The following is a 20,000-nucleotide window of genomic DNA, read 5'->3' on the forward strand; positions in this document are numbered from 1 at the left end:
CATAGTCAGCGCCCCTGGAGCAATTAGAAGGTTAAGTGCCTTGCTCAAGGGCACAACGGCAGCGGCAGCAGGCACCTTACATACGATACCAGTAACCCTCCAGTCACCAGCTCACATTGCAGCTCCCTCCTGAGGCGGGGATCGAACCAGAGACCTTACCATTGCTAGCCTGCCCTCTCGAACCTCTAGGCTACCACTGCACCAATCCATATAGAAGAAAGAAACCCTAACTGCATCGTTCAGCGGTTAAACCGTTGATTTTATTTAAACAGTTGTCATCCGTCCTGAGGCCAGCTAGCGGGTGTGCAGCCTTTTTGCAACCTTGTGACGTTAGAATTATAAGGTTCTATCTCCATTTTTGTCAAAATTTGGTTTTTTACATAATCTGATCCATTTTTATTAAATGGAAGGTGTAAATTAAAGGTGTTTAATAATGCCTGTGTGGTGTTCTTTTTAAAATGTTTACATTTTTTAGTTAGTAATTAATAAAATAAATAAAATTCAAATCTCACAAAACATAATGGAATGTAAAAACGTTGACGCTCAATATCTCTGAACTACCCTAAACGGAGATAGAACCTTATAATTCTAAGCTCACAACCTGTGACCACTGGTTTGCAGCATTGTCGACAGTACAGGACCCAAGTAACACACACACACAAGTAGCAGTCACTGTACATCAAGGGAGGCTGGTGGAGGTAGAAATCTGCCTCCCCTGCTGAACACACACAGTCATACAGCCGTGCTTAGAACAGGAGTTCCCGAAACAGTCTCACTGCTGTTGAAACACCCGAACCCATTTGTTATACACAGGGCCTGTATGTGACAACTGGGGAAGTGAGATATTTCTCTAAACAACTACTAAATACTGTATTGGCAGCTACATATCACATGTACTGTACCCATTGTTGAATATGCCCCGCACCCATCAACTTGTTTTATATACGTTTATTCAGCTTATCTGAGCCGGAAGTCAAGGGAAGTGAAGCTTTTCAGATATTGCATAACCAATATTGTCTTTCGCATGCGACTCTTGAGCCGTGACTTTGCAAGCCTCGAAAAATCAAGCTGGAGGTTGATGTTTACGTCAGTCCCTGTCCTTCCCACCCCTTCTTTTTTTCCTTTATCGAGGAATATTCCATCTAGACCTTCACTACTAACCATGTTTTGTCCTCTCCTCCTCCTCCTCCTTACAGGGCGACATCACGTCCATTCCTGAGCTGGCTGATTACGTGAAAGTTTTCAAGTAAGTTACCCTGCTTCTCCCCCCTCCCAGCCTCCCACCCCCCCACCCACGCCAGCCGCCCCTCATTCTACAGACCACCTCTGTTGATTCACTTTACCTCTCCGTCCTTGAAGTAGTTTAATGACTGGCCATGCGTGTGTGAGGAATGCATTGTCTCCCAGTGACGGGGGAATCTAATACCAGGCCCAGCAGGAAACAAGGTCTGCAGGACTAAAATGGGAGCGTTGTTGTTGTGCTGTTTAGTTTCAAACTTAGGGGGAAGAAGTGTGTTGGACAGGCGGGGTGGGGGTGGGGGTGCGGGGGGGGGGGCTTCTCTAGCTTCTCTTGTCTAGGAGTTGGTTCTCCACAGTTGTATGTCTGTGTGTAGTAACAGGGGAGGCTGGCGGAGGTAGCGTGGAACGGAATGAGGAGCGGTGATAACGTAGAGACCGGTCCTCTAGCGGTCCATGTGTTACAACGAGCCCCGTCCTCCCGTTTCTACCTCCTCCAGCCTCCCCCCTGGAAATATGGAACATTATCAGGACAGCCAAAACCGTTTGGAGCGGGGCCCCCTTGCTGACAAGCAGGGTAGCCATTGTGGTTTTGACGGTCTCGTAAAAGATAGAAAGTATAGGAGGCATTATCAAGAGAGCTTTTGGTGCGGTAAAGTTCATGCCCAACGCTGGCATTCCCAGTGCTGACTCAGTCACTATGCCGAGAGAGCTGCCGAAAGAGCTCTCTCTCTCTCTCTCTCTCTCTCTCTCTCTCTCTCTCTCTCTCTCTCTCTCTCTCTCATTTGCTCTTTCAGCCTTGGCTCCCTTTAAAGAAAAGGGGGGGGGGTGATTTTTTCCACTCGAGGCTTGACAGCTCTCTCTGTTGTGTGATGTCCAGGCCAAAGAAGCTGACGCTGAAAGGCTACAAGCAGTACTGGTGCACGTTCAAGGATGTCACCATCTCCTGCTACAAGAGCAAAGAGGAGGCGCATGGGACGCCCACCCTGCAAATGAATCTTAGAGGTACGAGCGCTACGCACACGCACGCACGCACACGCACACTCACGCACACGCACACACACGCACGCACGCACACGCACACTCACGCACACGCACACGCACACACACACATTCTCTCTCTCTCTCTCTTACGCACACGCACACACACACTCACACATTCTCTCTCTCTCACACACGCACACGCACACTCACACGCGCACACACACACACACACACACACACACACACACACACACACACACTCACACATTCTCTCTCTCTCTCACACACACATACACATTTTCACATTCTTTCTCTCTCTCTCTCTCTCTCTCTCACACACACACACACTTGCATACTCTCTCTTTCTCTCTCTCTCTCTCTCACACACACACACACACTTGCATACTCTCTCTTTCTCTCTCTCTCTCTCTCTCTCTCTCTCTCTCTCTCTCTCTCTCTCTCTCTCTCTCTCTCTCACACACACACATAAGAATGCAACAGTTCATTTTACTACCTGACCTGTGTCTGTAATGCATGGTGGTGTGTGATGAATGGGGTCGCCCCGACCCCCTCCTCTTTGACCCGGGCCGTCTCTCTCTCTCTCTCTCTCTCTCTCTCTCTCTCTCTCTCTCTCTCTCTCTCTCTCTCTCTCTCTCTCTCTCTCTCTCTCTCTCTCTCTCTCTCTCTCTCTCTCTCTCTCTCTCTCTGCAGGCTGCGAGGTGACACCAGATGTCAACATCTCCGGTCAGAAATTCAACATCAAGTTGCTAATCCCGGTGGCCGACGGCATGAACGAGATCTGGCTGCGGTGTGACACCGTGAGTGGCTCCCTAGCTCCCCCTACCTGACCGGAGGACCGCTCGCACCACAGTCTGTCACAATGTCAAGAATGCAACACTTGCAACACTAACATCTGTTGTTTCTTAAGGTCGCATGGGCGTAAACACACATGCAGACGGACCTAAACAAAGCCGTCAAAGAGGTTTGAGACCAACTTTTGAAATAACTAATGATTGTCCCCCCCCCCCCTCCCCCTGCAGGAGAAGCAGTACGCCCACTGGATGGCTGCGTGCCGTCTGGCCTCCAAAGGGAAGACCATGGCCGACAGCTCCTACAACCTGGAAGTCCAGAACATTCTGTCCTTCCTCAAGATGCAGCATATGAACCCTGACCCTCAGTTCATCGCTGAGCCCATCACCACAGACATCAACCCTGAGTGTCTGGTGTCGCCTCGCTACCTGAAGAAGTACAAGAACAAGCAGGTAAACACCAGGGCTGGTTGACTGGTTGACTGACTGGCTGGTTGACTGGCTGGCTGGCTTGCTGGTTGACTGGCTGGTTAACTGTCTGGTTGACTGGCTGGCTGGCTGGCTGACTGGTTGACTGGCTGGTTAACTGGCTGGTTGACTGGCTGGCTGGCTGGCTGACTGGTTGACTGGCTGGTTAACTGGCTGGTTGACTGGCTGGCTGGCTGACTGGTTGACTGGCTGGTTAACTGGCTGGTTGACTGGCTGGCTGGCTGGCTGACTGGTTGACTGGCTGGCTGTCTGGTTGACGGGTTGGCTGGTTGACTTGCTGGCTGACTGGCTGGTTGGTTGACTGGCTGGCTAGCTGGTTAGAGAGCGACAAGCTGGCTGGCTGGTTGACTGACTGGAGACTGACTGTATATGGGGGGAGCAAAGTAGACTATATAGGTCTATATAGAGAGAGAAGGAGAGGGACTATGAAGAGAGGGAATGTGTGTGCAGATGGGGGAGAGAGGGACGTGTGTTTGTGAGGGGGGAGGTTGTTTACTCCTGGTGGTGGGGGTGGAGTGGGAGGGGAGGATGGAGGCATTGCCTGATGGTTCCCAGCTGGGCGTCTCCTGGCATCTTGGCTGCGTTTCACAGGAATGTAGCCTCGCTGACACCTCCTCCTCCCTCCCTCCCTCCCTCCGAGGGGAACCCAGGACAGTGGACCACGCTCCCTGTCTCCACAAGTCTTAAGCTCAAGGAGACGTGCCCCCCAACGCCCTCCTCGTCCTTCATTTACCGCCGATAGGTGAAAGGAGCGGATAGGTGTCGGCCATGTTGCTTCCACCCGTCCTGTGTCCTGTCAGATCTGAGGAATGGGATCTGGACATGGTAAACACAGCCGGAGACATCCAGACAAGAGTTGAAAGCGGTCGTCGTTCCCGAGAGCCCCCCCCCCGGGGCAGCAGCCAAAACCACCAGCAGACGACAGGGACGGAGAGAAATAGGACTAGCTACCAGAAGCCCCCTCCGCTAAAGAAAAGATTCTCTTACCCCTTAAGTGGCAGGAAAATGGTGATCCGCGCTTAGCAGATTCGTATGTAACGGATAGGCTGAAGTGTGTACATTGGAACTGCCGCGTGCGTACACGGCTGTTCATATGTGGAGGTTTAGGGGCGGTGGAGGGGGGGGGGAGGTGTCATCCGCCTGAGCTTACTCACTAAATCTGGTTGTGATTAAGCTGCATAGGAAAAGCAGGACGTTGTGTTTCGGGGGGGGGGGGTGGGGGTCGGGGGGGCTGTTGGTAAGTGATGACTGCAGTCGTCTGGGTCTGTAACCATAGCCTTAGCCTGACGTGTTGCGGCCGTCTAGGAGAGGGCTAGGCTAGGCTAGGCTAGGCTAGGCTAACTGGGAGGCTCTGACAGATCTATGGGAGTGCCCGGGAAGCCTGTCAAACAGGAAGCGTCTAGGGTGGATCATGTACCGACTGTCTGGTGGGTTTCTGAGTATTTGGTAGTGGAATGCTGTTATTGTCCCACTTAGACGGGAAAAAAATGGAAAAGAGCAAAAAAGTGGAGTGGGAATTCCTGTCTAAAAACAGGAAAACACACATGTGCGCGCGCATACTTGCATTTGTGCCTGCTGCTCTCTATATGAAAAAGAGTGGGGGGGGGGGTCCTTGTTCACTCCCAAGCAGCAGTCCTAGCCTCTCTCTCCCCAGGCCCGCGGGGCGGTGGGTCTGGCTGGGCCTGTGGTTCTGGTCTGGCTCCAGCTCCCAAGCAGGGGATGTCCCTCAGGCTGCACATGGAAGGGCAGGAGGCTTCTCAGGCGGGACTGACTCGGGGACGGGGGGGACGGGGGGGGACATGGGGGTGGGCTCAGCTGTGTGTGTGTGTGTGTGTGTGTTTCTGTGTGTGTGTGTGTTTCTGTGTGTGTGTGTGTGTGTTTCTCTGTGTGTGTGTGTGTGTGTATGTGTGTGTGTATGTATGTATGTGTGTGTGTGTGTGTGTGTGTGTGTGTGTGTTTGGTGCGGAGCATCAGGAAACGGGTCCTGCCTGGGAACGCTGAGCGGGAAAAAGAGGGGGTGGGAAAAGTCACTCCCGTGTCTCAGTCAGCTGTGGGAGCCACGCAGGGCGCTCCCTCCCTCCCTCCCTCCCTCCCTCCCTCCCTCCCTCCCTCCCTCCCTCCCTCCCTCCCTCCCTCCCCTCCAACTGGACTTCCTCTCCCTGGACTCCCACGATGGGACTTCCGTGCCACGATTCCCTCAGGATACGCACAGGAATGTTTAGATCACTGGGAGTAAACTAGTTTCTAGGTTTTAGCCAAACACATATATATAGTATAGTATATATACACCATATATATATATACATATAGTTTTACGGAAGAGAACGCAAATGAAGCCGTCGCAACAACAAACAAAGGGCATTACGTTTGATAGTTCTCTGCTGCACCGTGCCTTGTAAAGCATCGCCCTCTAGTGGACAAAAAACGGAATCCGGAACAACATCCCGAACCCATCACTCATAATCATCGACTTCATTACGAGACATAAATCCACTAAAGCCTCTACAGATGTTTTAGGATTTATTTCTTTATTTGACACCACGTTGGCAGTAGTAACGTTGCTACCCAAACATGACAGAACATGCTAGATGAGATGCCACTGGTGAGGGTGGTGTTGGGTAGGATGTGTGTTCGGTAACCCTCTGCTTGGCCCTGACAGATACAGACACTGTGACCACCGCTGCTGCTGCTGCTGCTGCTGCTGTTGCTGCTTTCCCTCCCCCGCGGGGCCTGTTTGCTGCATGACCCCTCCACTGTTACAACCCCCCCCCCCCCCACCTCTCCCCCTCGATTTCCCGTCGGACCCTGATCTGTTTTCGGTTACCTTGATGCTATTTCTATCCCTCCGCTCGACGGCTGTGTTCTCACTCGCTTGTTTTTCTTTCTTTTTGTTCTTTTTGTTCCTTTTCTCTCTTCCCTCCCTCCCTCCCTCCCTTTTTACGTCGTCCTCCTCTCGTCCCTGCCTCCCCTCCCCTCTTCAGCCAGGCTATATCAGGGACCTGGTAAGTTGGAGATGTGTTTGTCCTCTCTGGGGGGGGGTTGGTGGTAGCAGAGCTGGGGCCCAGTTCTTCAAAAAGGATTTAAACTGGATCAGAATGATTTATTTATTTTTGCTATCCAGGATGTGATCTGATCAGATCATATAGGGGGTATAGGGGGGGGAAATCAGCCGGCTCGACCTGATCCTGGATCAGAGAGAAAATAATCGTTCTGATCCAGATGAAACGTTTTGAATAACCCGGGCCCTGGAGATAGAGAGACAGAGTTCAGCGGACCCTATCTCGGAGATGGAGGCCTCTAAACCGGGGGGGGTTTCACAGGTTCCGAGGCGTTCTAGCGACCGGCGAGAACACAGTCGTCATGGCGAGGGACGGTGCGCTGAACTCTGTCGACCCGTGGGAGTAGATCTCCGTAACATTAGTCTCACCGTAGTCTCAAGTGTCTCACATGCCGCATAATAACCTTTTAGGGAGAAGAGGATAGCCTAGGGTCTAGTGTGATGTCTGAAACTGCCAAACATTCCCATTTCTCTTTTCAACCACTAACACACTCAAACCTGGGGCTGGGAGAACGCTTGTTCTTCTCAGTGTGGAATGTGCCGGAGCTTGGTGTTTTGTCCTGGACACCTTCATGTACCAAGCTACACCTCATTTGCTCAGCTGTGTCGCTGACTTCACCACAGAGTGAGAAACAGCACCTTCTTGAGGGGTTTTGTGAAAGACTGTTAGATGTCAAAGTGGTGTGTGTCTGTGTGTGTGTGTGTGTGTGTGTGTGTGTGTCCTGAAGACCCAGGTCATCAGAACATCTGTCTACTGCTCATCCCTTTGACTGACTCATGGGTCGAGGGTTTGGGTTGTGCTGCTCTGAACACAACTTTAGGGCCGTAAAGAAACACACACACACACAGACACACACACACACACACACACACACACACACACAGGGGTGGGGAGCCTCTCTATGGCTCATTGATGTTAGCTCTTCAGAAGGGCTGTATATCTCTCACATGTTGACTTGTCTGGACTTTTAGACGTCTACAGAGAAGCCACTCAGGCACTGGTTATGGGACCAGGCTTTCTGAGGTATTGGGTGTCTTTGGTGTGTGTGTCTGTGTGTGTGTTTCTGTGTGTCTGTGTGTCTGTGTCTGTGTGTGTGTCTGTGTGTGTGTGTGTGTGTGTGTGTGTGTGTGCGTGTGTGTGTGTGCATGCGTGCGTGTGTCAGTGGTATTGTCAGTATGTTCAACATGTTGATTTACTGTGTGTGTCTGTGTGTTTGTCAGATTTCCACCCGGATCCTGGAGGCCCACCAGAACGTGGCCCAGATGAGTCTGATCGAGGCCAAGATGCGCTTCATCCAGGCGTGGCAGTCCCTGCCAGAGTTCGGCATGACACACTTCCTCGCCAAGTCAGTCCCCCGACACCCTCCTGCACTCACATAACACACAGCATCACCCCCTGTTTGTGTGTGTGTGTGTGTGTGTGTGAGTGTGTCAGGGTGTGTGTCTGTCTGTGTGTGTGTGTGTGTGTGTGTGTGTGTGTGTGTGCGTGTGTGTGCGTGCATGTGTGTGTGTTTCTGTCTGTGTTTTTCATTATGTGGTGATATGTCATTGCTTCACATTGCCGGTATGTTCATTATACGCATGGTGGAAATCTCAATCCTGTACATTATTCAACAACACCCCACCCCCCTCCCCCCAAGCCATGACTTCACTGGGAATTCTCTCTCTCTCTCTCTCTCTCTCTCTCTCTCCATCATTCCCAGGTTCCACGGGTCGAAGAGGGACGAGCTGATCGGCATCACCTACAACCGCCTGATCCGCATGGACGCCAGCACAGGAGACGCCATCAAGACCTGGCGCTTCGCCAACATGAAGCAGTGGAACGTCAACTGGGAGATCAAGATGGTAAGCAGGCCCCCGCCGAGACACCACAGAAGAAGAAGACTTCTGTCGTTGTAGTTCACAGCCAGGGGCCGCTGAGCCCAACGTCACTGTGTTTCAGCTGGACATTCTTACCATCTCTAATGGCATTGTCAAACTAGTCCAAGTCATTATCCGTCTATTAGTCAGTACGACCACACTACAGGCAGTCCCCTGTACCTGCACCTAAGTCCTTTGCCATAGCTAGCCTAGTACGTAGCCTGCTTGTTCATAGCGCATTTTATTCTTTTTTTATTTCTTTTTACCTTTATTGAACCAGGAGGTCCCTCGAGATTAAAATCTCTTTTTCGAGGGAGACCTGGCCAAGATAGCACACCAGCACAAGTACAAGTCGACCGAATAAAACAGAATAAATAACAGACTTTGGAATAACAGATACGTACATAGACGGTGTACAGGGCAGAAAGTGCACAGCCTGCTACATTCCATCTATAGAAAGACAAAAACATTTTGAGTTCGCAGTCAGATGACCCCCCCCCCCCTCTCTCTCCTCACCCCCCAGGTGACGGTGGAGTTTGCGGACGAGCCCAGCCTGTCGTTCATCTGCGCTGAGGTGGACTGTAAGGTGGTCCACGAGTTCATCGGCGGCTACATCTTCCTGTCCACGCGCGCCAAGGACCAGAATGAGTCGCTGGACGAGGAGATGTTCTACAAGCTGACCAGCGGCTGGGTCTGAGTGACCCACCCCCACCAGCTACAGGGGTCAGGGGGTGGGGGAGGGGGAGGGCATCATAGGCCAGGGGTCAGAAGTGGGGGGGGGGGTGGGGGGGGAGGGCTGGGTCTTCTGGGTTTTGTTTCGGTCTTTTCAAAAAATGAAATAACGGAGGAGCCGTGCTGAACCGCAGACGAGGCCCACTGTCGCCCTGATTGTTAAGAAGCTGACACCGTTTTGATGATTTTTGTTTTTTCTTCTTCTTTTTTTTATTTTATTTTTTGCATTAATGCTGACGATCCTATGTACAACACTAACGCTGCTCCAGACGCTCCACACCGACTCTGAACCCCCCCCCCCGTGGCCTCCCTGTCACCAGCAGAGGCCTCACCACGCCCCCCATCCCCTTATACAGGAAATGCCTTGTTTTTCTTCCCACAACCCCCCCCCCCTCCCCTCCCCCCTTTCCACCTCTCCCACCCCTCTCTTCTGTCTCTTCCCTGGGGTGACGGTCACTAAGCTACGTCCATGACAACCAGGAGACCTCTCCATCCCAAAGACTCTCTCTCTCTCTCTCTGTCTCTCTCTCTGTCTCTGTCTCTCTCTCTGTCTCTCTCTCTCTCTCTCTCTCTCTCTCTCTCTCTCTCTCTCTCTCTCTCCACACTGTGACTCTACTGAAGGAGTTGATCGGGTCTCCGGCCCGTCAGACACTCAGACAGATGCGTCATGTTAATCCGACCAGACCACAAAACACCTTTTTATGATAACAGTGCTTATGAAGGATACCGTTATTTATTGATCTATCCCTTGTGTGTTGGTTTTCTTCCTGGTGGAGGACGTGCTGTGGTGCTCTCCAGGTGGTAGTCATGCCCTCCATGTTAAGTCTCCAGGTGGTAGTCAGGCCCCCCATGTTAAGTCTCCAGGTGGTAGTCAGGCCCCCCATGTTCAGTCTGTGGTGCCTCCAGGTGGTAGTCAGGGCCTCCATGTTAAAGCTGTGGTGCCTCCAGGTGGTTGTCACGCCCTCCATGTTAAGTCACGCCGAGCGCCACGTCCCCGCCACGCACACACACTTGTTTACTACATCGCACGAACATGCCGGCGTAATTAGATACAAACAAACAAACACACACACACACATGCGTACATAATTATTCAAAGATGCACAGACACACAGACACACACACACACACACACATGCATGCAGAAATTATTCAAAGGTGCACACACACACACACACACACACACACACACACACACACACACATGCGTGCATAATTATTCAAAGATATGCCCCCCCCCCCACACACACACACACACACACAAACAAACAAACACAGGCCAATCTAACATTATAAGGGGTTACCATGGGCAGTTTTGAACATCAGTACCAGTGCACGCCTTTTATATTGTTATTAGAGATGAAGGATTTTCCTGTTTTCCTCCCTCGTCCACATGAAGTCACGTGTAAGCACTTCTACGCTGTCGAAAAGCTGAGTAAGCTGTAGTTCCATATCCTTTAGTGATTTCTTCATGGTGTTTTTACTTTTGTTTTGTTCTGTTGTTAGAGCATACCTCCAGTGGCAGTACCCTCTCCTCTCAGTTCATTAGCCCTGTAGACACAAGCCGTGTGAAACACTACACAACCCGCTGACTGTTATAACCAAGACTGACTGTTGTGCTTTGACAGTTATAACCAAGCCCCGCCCTGCTTTGTGGGGCAACATTAGTTAGCAGGTCTGAGCAACGGTGTCTGAAGATCCACACACAGATCCCAAGCTGAATTACCATGCCTCCCCCCCCCCCCCCCCCGCAAACCCCCAAGGTGGTCTCTGACTGACCAGACCTCACCCTGTACCAAGCACACAAACACATTCAGCAGAACTAGAGATGTAGAATTCCAAGGAGAAGCTGGGATCCAGATGTTGAGAAGAATGTTGTTGTCATGGAACATTCTGTGCCAACGTGGAGAAACAGCCTGCCCACAGCAGATATAATAATAATAACAACAAACGTTCTTATAATTCTGTGAATGTGCCAGACTCTGTTTGTGTAAATCTGTTGTACCACCACACACAGCTGCCACGTGTCTCTATCGGCCTCAGCACTGAGACTCAGCATGGACCCTCCCCCCTCCCACCCCCCCCCCCCTCCCCAGTCTAGTTGGAGGGTTGCTAATGCTAACTGCGAGCGATCCCAGCTAGCATACTCTACATTTACTTTATTGCCATTCTTTATCTTACACCGTATAGTATTATTATCCAGTACCGTTTTTGTTTTTTGTTTTGTTTTATTGTTAAGCACCAGCAATAGGTCACCCAAGTTTGAAGAATGGATATGCAAAAGTCAGCTGTTGTTGTTTTTCGTCCTCCGTATGAAGGAACCGTAAATGAAGTATTAGTTTTTTGTAACTAATGTAAAAAACACAGGTTTTATAGAATTGTACAGTCGTTCTTTTCGTTGCTGCTTTTTTTCTGTTTTTTTGGAAGTGTATTATTTTTTCCAGAAAAGAGGGGGAAAAGCCATCTGTCAACATTGTGTAGTATGACGATTTGTGCCTGCCAATGTTTATGGTCTTATTAAATGAGTTTTTAAAATGAAGATATATATATACAGTATATATATATAAATATATATGAAGATAACACTAGTCTCAAACTCCAGGTTGGTAGGATTTTAGTAAGTTGTTCCTCACACTACATATACTATTAGTATTACTCTGAAACATTGATAAAAGGGCTTTCAATGTGCTTTTTTCTTCTTGTCCCCCTGTAAGCTGAAGTACTGTCGGTGTTCTCTATTCTAGCGTTTTGTGGCACTGATTCGCTCTCTAGCTTTGTCTTTTAACTACCACCATGCATCCGTATGTAGGCTGCCAAAGCTCTGCTCTTTTTTTATTTTTATTTTTTACAATATATCACTTCGTTTCCAGATTTTATCACTATTGTAGTTTTTCTTTGAACTAATGTTTTTGGTATGAAGGAGACCCTTTTATTTTAGAATCCTGGAGTTTGAGACAAATCAGCAAAAATGAACTGAAGTAAGAGAGAAGCAAGCATAGCCGTTGATCTTTCCTCCTATAACGTTGTTGTTGTTGTTGTTGTTGTTGTTGTTGTTGTTTGTTTGCCTCCAATGTCAGGAGCAGCAGTGCATGGCCTGCTGTTTTTAGACTGTAAAAAAATGCATTTATTTTAAAAAATAAAAGTAATTTTTATTTAACCAAGTATTTGTGTGGTTACTTTGCTGCTTTTATGTTGATGTTATTATTTCTTATCTAGTTCAAAACAACTACGGTAAATTACATTTTGTATGGATGCATGTCTTCTCTAGCTCCACCAGAGGGCAGTATAGCACCATCCCTATCCCACTCCAATCCCGTCTCATACCAGGCTGAAGTCCAGACGTCTCCAGAGGTCTCTGTGCTGGTGGTATTTTCAGAACCTGGCATCCCAGAAGAAACTGAGCGGCAGATTGAGGAGATAAGCTCAGAGTCCACAGCGTTTCTTCAGTCTTCAGGCTTTGGACCCACGCCTCCGCCGCACCCCTCCGTCTGTCACCTGCCGAGCAGCTGCGGCGTGGAGGCGGGAGACGGAAGGCGGAGGAGAGGTGCTCATGGTGAGGGAGAAACCGTTCACACAACCTGCCTGTTGCCCACAGTGTCCTGGCACACCATGTAGAGTGGGGGTGGTGGTGGTGGTGGTGGATGGGTGAGGGGGGTTCAATGTACTGGTTTAGTCACACCCTCCACCAGCCACTATGTTTTCTACCTCAACTTGTGGATCAGATAGAAGTTTCTAGATCTGTTCACACAGACTGTTTATCAGGCTGGGCTGGTGGAGGTAAAAAGCAGAGGGTGTCGTCATCGTAAGGCGTGGAGCGGAACGAGGGATGGCTTCCATGAGCCTGTCCTCCGCCAGCCTCCCCAGCTGTTGATGTACATAAGGAAACCAAGATTAACTGTATGACATCATTGTAATATTTTATTATTGTGCCCTGCAGCTTAATATGATGACTAATATTACTTATATGATGATTTCCTATGATGACTATCACTACATTCAGGACAGCAGCACAGCTTGGGGACATTTAGATTTGACCATATTTTAGCCATTTAGCAGATGCTTTTATCTGTGAATCATCTATACATCAGTCATCATCATCGAAAAGTAAATATAAAGTATGCTAGGACACTTGGCAGTCACAATGCCAGAAGAAGGATTCTTCCCTCGCTCCCCTCAGTCCCCTCTTATTGATTGATTGATTGAAAACTTTATTAGAATGTTTGCAGAAGTAGGTACATGAAAGTACATATTACATACAAGGTCAAACTAAGAGGATAAAAACCCAAGAAAGCCACTGGCTTATTTCAATTGGGGTCCTTGATTTTCAATTCATCGTTACATGTAAGACAGACATAAGAAAAGAACTAGTACTATCTACATGATAATACAGACAAATAACTATTACTATCTACAAGATAAACGTACATCCATCATGGGAAGAACAATACAACAAAACATAAGGTATGTACAGCGGGTAGGACAGGTGGGGACATACACCACAGGTGGGGGCGGGGGACAAAACACAAAGTATGTACAGTGGGTAGTTCAGGTCTTTTAATCTGATTTTTGTTTTAGAGGGTCCAGTTACGGATTGCAGCCTCCTGTAAATGTTTTTTGAGAGTGTCTTATCTCAGCCTGGTTCTGATTGCTTCTTTGAGACTTGAATTTGAAGAACTATCAAACTGTATTATAGCTCCAACAGCTTACTAAGGGTGTGTGTGTGCGTGCGTGCGTTTGATTTGGTTTGATTTGATTTGATTTATTGTGGAATTAAAAAGACAGTTTCCAAGGGATAAAAAAACATGATCAAGCGCTTATTTCGATCATGGTCCCTGATTGAGGACAGGACAGACAGTTACCATAAAACAAATTTACAGAACATGATAAAAAAACATAAAAAAACAAACATAGATAGTTACACAAATTCCCTGCACTCCCTACCTATGACGTGTTTCTACTCTGTCATTTCACTGGCTAGCCAGTTCTTTGTTGCACGTTTAAAGCTTACCTCTCCCTCTAAGCTTTTTAGGGCCACTGGAAGCTTGTTCCATTCTGAAGCTGCTGTAAATAAAAATGTATTAGTACCCATTGCTGTTCGGAATTTAGGTAAAATAAAGTCTGTATTCCCTCTTCTGGTTGTGCGTGCGTGCGTACGTGCGTGCGTGCGTGTGCAAGTGTATAGTGTGTGTTTGTGTGTGTGTGTGTGTGTGTGTGTGTGTGTGTGTGTGCACGTGGGTGTCCTCTGCGTGTGTTCATGTACTCGCCTCAGCTCTTCCTTACCCAGCCACCTCCTATCCTGACCTCCTATCCTCACCTCCTATCCTGGCCACCGCTCCTGACGCTCCCTGGGTCTTCTCTATCGGGAATATTTCCATTGTGTCCGACAGGGGATGGATAGGTGAGAAGCCTTTGTCCTTAAACAGTGACCACCCCACCTACTGCCTGGGACCTCCTAGTTAGGACAGGGTGGACGTCTACCATGGGGAGGCGAGGGGAAGGGCAGGGGAGGCTGGTGGAGGTAGAAATAGGAGGACGGGCTCATTGTAATGCACGGAATGGAATGAGGAATGGCATCAGACACGTGTGTTTGGTACCATGAGGAGTTCAAATCCCACCTGGGGAACACCACCACTAGTGAGCCCTTGAGTAAGGCACTTAGCCCTCAGTGAGTCCAGGGAGACTGTCCCTGTAATCTCTGATTGTAAGTCTCTTCTTTAGCGTCTGCTAAATGGTTAAAATGTAAAATGTAAAAATGGCATCAAACACCTGTGTTTCACACGGATCCTAATTCCGTTCCATGTCTTACAATGAGCCCGTCCTCCGATTTCTACCTCCACCGGCCTCCCCTAGGCTAAAGATTCCAATAACATCAGTTTTTTTAAATGTGGTCTTTTCAAAACGTTTTGTGAGTGTTGTGAAGTGTATTGAGATGAATTTAGTATTTATGCATAATACAGTATATTGCAACAGTATTACACTTTTCATAGCCAAGTTAAATATTCAGGACACAGATAGTTTGCAGATGTGCAGCAAGAACTAAGAAAAATGCAACTTTTTAGGAACTCCAGCAGCTTAGGTAGAATTCCTCTCGTCTTCACAGGACCTCCAGAGAATAGCTGACAATTCAACCCTCGGCGGTTTCACATAGTAGCTTCAAAGTTTACGATCTCTTCCCGTGAAGGACAGTTGACTTTCCTGTCTTCCTCATACCTGGGGAGGTTTATTGTCATCTGTGACGAGTCATCAAGTCCTCAAGGTTGGTGTTGTAACTCGACAGAGTCTTCAGATGCAGGAGTGAGATAGTTCTGAATGAGGAGTTCTAAGATATTTATTTTTCTTCTTCCTTCAAAACAGTCACATGCCCATGTTTTGACCACATCTATAATACACCAGTCGGTTGACTCGACAGTACTTTTTTCCTCAACCCCTGTCATCAGTTGTTACAACGTTTTGACAAAGTGGGTTTCTTATGTCATTGTAGTGGGTGACCTTGTGTTGAGTGTGGGCAGATCACATTGTTAGCTGCTTTGATGGAAGAGTGATAAAACCTCAGAACTCTTTCTCACACACACGTATTCATGCACGCACGCACGCACGCACGCACGCACACACACACACACACACACACACACACACACACACACACACACACACACACACACACATTGGAAACACATCAGACTGCTTGTGTGTGTGTGTGTGTGTGTGTGTGTGTGTGTGTGTTCGCTCATGCCTGCATCTTCAAGCCAACAGTTTTTGGCAGGCAATTGAAATATTTTATTTCCAACATTAGTGGAAAATTGAATCTAACACACTGTAATATTTTTGATCTCATCCAGGGCCACAACAGGCAATAAACACGTGTGCAATCAAAAACAGTCATCCTCCAGCTTGTCAATACATTTCTCTTGGGAGTTTCTCTGCCTGAAGCATATTGCTCTCCAAATTATGGACATATTTCTTTGTTAAAATGTTCTTGGGTGAGTTGTTAATATACAGTTGAAACTGCACAGAGGTAGGCCTGTAGTAGTCTGTATCTCCTCTCTACCTGTAGGGGCCACACATTAAGACCGAGGCATCCCCCGCCCCAACAACAACCACCACCACCCCTCCAACCCGGAGGCCATGGTAAAGTCAGACATCACATGGTGTGTGTGTATAGGGATGAGCTAGGCCTGTCATGTGAGCCAACATACTTATGTCATCATGTACAACAACACACAGACAGACAGGCGCAGACATAAGCCTTTTCTCAATTGTTAGGAACACAACTCCTGGTGTCTTCTCCTCCACCGTCCACACTGAAGATGCACTGGATGGAAGAATAGCCATAATCTCTTATTCTGTCCTTCATAGACCCGACCACAACTGTTCTCCTTTCCCCCTCCACCGACTTTGAATGGAAGAATTAGCAAACCTCTGATCTCTAGATGAATATGTCTTTGAAATTCCACATTTACTTTTTTCGAAACAGAGGATGGTGTGTAGTTTGATGTAGTAAAGGTTGGAGGACTGCCAATTTCATTATTTACATTAGAAGTTAAGTTAGGAAAACTTTTGGAAAGGTCGTGAACGGAAGCATAGACCTGCCTGTCAATTCTCGACCCTGAACACTACAAGCCTCTCCTTAGAGTATGTCATCTTAGCTGCATCTCTGATATATTATTTAAAATAAAAACAAACCTCTAGCTCTCTCCACTCTAACTCCCGAACCAGCCGAAGAGCTATGATTCATGGTCTGTCAATGGGAAAACATCATAGACAACGAACATCGTCAACAGACAACAATCATTCACTTGCAGCTGTCTGCTACAACCATTCAGTCATGACAAATATTTCCCTGTTGAGAGTGATTATTCTCTGATGTAGCTTGATACGCAGAGACAAATATCTGAATATCATCCAGTAGTTTCAACTAAATTGGATGGTTAAATCCTCATCTGAGTAAACATTTAGTATGTATCCAATGGGTGTTTGCACGGTGGGAGTCTCTCTGCAGTAATCCCCTTCTCCCGGGCCATGGTGTGTCTCAGCTTTAGGAGTCGTTACACAAAAACGGCCTCATTTGCATCGTCTCACCGCCTAAAGCCTCTTTAATTCCGGCAAAGCTTGTTTCTCATCCGAGCTAATGTCGCCTGGAGGGTGAGGCCGTGGGGGAACGTGGGGAACAGCGGGAGGGTTGTCTCCTGAGTGTAAGCCGAGCTGGGACCTGCCTAGCCCCATGACACCACGCATGACACAAGTGTCGCGTCATTGACTCATGTGGTCTGGAGGACAGCCTACGATGGTTACCTGTGGTGTGACAGTGTCAGTAATGACAACGATCAACGAATGATCAACACAGATCTTCTGAGAACCAGAATAGCCAGGAGAGCAATCCAATGGCGTCTAAATTGGGTTGTTTATTGTTTATATGGAGAGGGGAGCAAAGCAGTAGGGAGAGCATTATGACCGCCAACGGCCTCTGGTCTGAGCATTGATGACTTTTTCTTGCTATGACTGATGGATAGATGATTCACTTAGACAAATGTATTTGTTGTAAGTCGCTTTGGATAAAGGCGTCTGCTAAATGCCAAACATGTCAATGTAAATGTAAAGACGCAGTACACCCGAACACCCCTTCACTGGGTCCAAATCCATTCAACACACCGTACCGTTACCATGACTCATGATTATTTTTCTGATCCGTCTCCATCCATTTGTAAATGTGTTGACAACAATCCTGTGTTCCATAACCCATTTCCAATTATCCATTGATTAGGTATCTGCCCCAGGAGTTAAACTGACCCACCTAGAACACTTTCAACCACAATAGGCAGTAAACACTCCTCTCTACCTAGGATTCCAGTGCCCACGGAGTGTGCTTGCGTGTGCAGAGTGTGTATTCGCCTGTGTATGAGTGTGTGTCCATAGATATCAGAATGTCTCTGGATGTGACACGGCTCACCTTCCCTGCAATAAAGACCAAATTGGACTTTGGAAAATAGAATTGGATCCTCAGCCCCATCTAAAGCCCTGGGGGCCTATAGCAATTGGCTGGCTAAATTAGCCGCCGCCGAAGCTTTATCTGACAGCTAAACAATAAAGGGGCTGGAGACTGAGTGGGTTACTGCCTAGCAGGGACACGGGGGGGGGGGCTGGCACACCTCTCACAGCAGGATGAGATGAGTTGGCGCAGCAGGACAGATTGGGGCGTGCAGCTGAAATGGGTCCTGCAGGAGAAAAAGACATTCACACACCATACATTATTTTGAGAAAGGCCATCACCTATCCATCCTAGGTGATTTGATTCACATCAGCGGTCGGTTCATACTACACTAAAGTGTTCTATACTGAGCATGGAAGCGGCGGGGGTGGGGGGGAGGTGGAGGGGGTGGGGGGGGTGTAGGGGGTGGGCGTCTACTGTATAGTTGTTTATACATGAGGGGTACACCTGTGAGACTCAAATGAGGGCGATAAAGATAGTTGATGGGCATCGTGATATATTAGTCTGTTATATCTGTGTTATAGTGTATGTGAACAGGCCTTATGAACTACTTTATCTGAACAACGAACCTTTGGGAGTCAATTTGGATTGTCATTTGTCAACATTGATGCTGAGCGCTCTGATGTGATACAGAGAGCTGAAGGATTATGCCTTTCATAATCTGGCCTTGCCCCTACTTGAGGACCCTGTCACATTTCACTCGATTCCTAAACAATGCTTGAGATGATAGACGACTGTCACTCTGGACAAGGATATCAATATTTGAGCTAAGAGTGTGTGGTAGGTAAATGGACTGCACTTATATAGTATATATAGCGCCTTTTTTGCTGCTCCAAAGCTGCTCCAAAGCACTTTACAATGGCCTCTCATTCACCCATTCACACACACATTCACCCATAGCCTCGGCCTAGGCAGTCGGAGTGGGTCTACTGAACACTACATGTGTACCTCAAAACACACAGCTGAGTGCTATCTATGGTACAGGGGGTTATTCTCCTGCTGTCAGGTCTGAGGTAAGCTGCTGCCACCAGGCGAAAGGAGAGATGAAATGCTTCCCCTGTGTTGGCACACAACACGGCAGGTACAGGGAATATGAAGAGAAACAGGCTCTGTTCCCAAGGTGTGTCCCAGTAGTCTAACATGGCTTAGTCCTCTCCTCCTCCCCTTCACTTCACCAGCACTAATGTGAAAGAGCTGGATCTGTGAAAGCAGATATCTTGTAGGCATTCTCCATAGTCCTTTCACCCATCCTATAGCTTCAGATCAGTACGGATTAAGGAGAGGAGGAGAGGAGGAGAGTAAACCACTTCAGATGATTGAGACTATCCATCACGGTTGTGTGTCCTTGTTTCCTTTCCTATGTGAAGGAAAGGATATAAGGATGGAAACACATCGAACAGCACAAGCATCCAGTTTGAACCCTTTTCTAAGTTGCTCGGAACACGACTCCACTCCTCTTCTCCGTCGTCCACTCGCTACCTTCTCAGTAAGCTTTGGAGGAGGACATGGAAGGGGAGGGATCTAGATCTTCTCCTTCAATGTGTTTTGAGTAGGAAGTGAGTGGAGGGTGGAGGAGAGGATGCGAAGGATGGCGTTTCTAGTAATTGGCAAAGGGCCAGTGTAACAGGGTAATACAAGGACGGAAGTGGGAGCAGTGTATTGTTGGACGTGGGTGAATATACTGTAGGTTAAAATGTGGAAAATCTGGTCTGTCTGGTTGCGCTTAATACACATGGAATCAGATTGTAGTGGTCAGTACACGCACGCAAGCATACACACACACACACACACACACACACACACACACACACACACACACACACACACTTAATTAACTATTGGATTT

General features: G+C 48.1%; 2 protein-coding genes across 2 annotated transcripts in view; both read left to right on the top strand.

The window, feature by feature from the left end:
• Positions 1-9,160, top strand: part of fermt2 (FERM domain containing kindlin 2) — a 46,509-nt gene extending 37,349 nt beyond the window's left edge. Inside the window, exons 9-15 of the mRNA XM_080538913.1 lie at positions 1,197-1,246; positions 2,117-2,241; positions 2,932-3,038; positions 3,261-3,482; positions 7,798-7,922; positions 8,280-8,421; positions 8,960-9,160. Coding sequence (XP_080395039.1) covers positions 1,197-1,246; positions 2,117-2,241; positions 2,932-3,038; positions 3,261-3,482; positions 7,798-7,922; positions 8,280-8,421; positions 8,960-9,133 — 945 coding nt within the window. The 3' untranslated portion in view covers positions 9,134-9,160. The remainder of the gene's footprint in view (positions 1-1,196; positions 1,247-2,116; positions 2,242-2,931; positions 3,039-3,260; positions 3,483-7,797; positions 7,923-8,279; positions 8,422-8,959) is intronic.
• The window catches only part of stxbp6 (syntaxin binding protein 6 (amisyn)), a gene marked incomplete at its 5' end in the record, with an annotated part of 122,789 nt that overhangs the window by 37,506 nt on the left and 65,283 nt on the right, over positions 1-20,000 (top strand). The window lies entirely within an intron of this gene.

This window comes from Nansenia antarctica (assembly GCF_963989245.1).
Source record: "Nansenia antarctica genome assembly, chromosome: 1".
Taxonomy (NCBI): Eukaryota; Metazoa; Chordata; class Actinopteri; order Argentiniformes; family Microstomatidae; genus Nansenia; species Nansenia antarctica.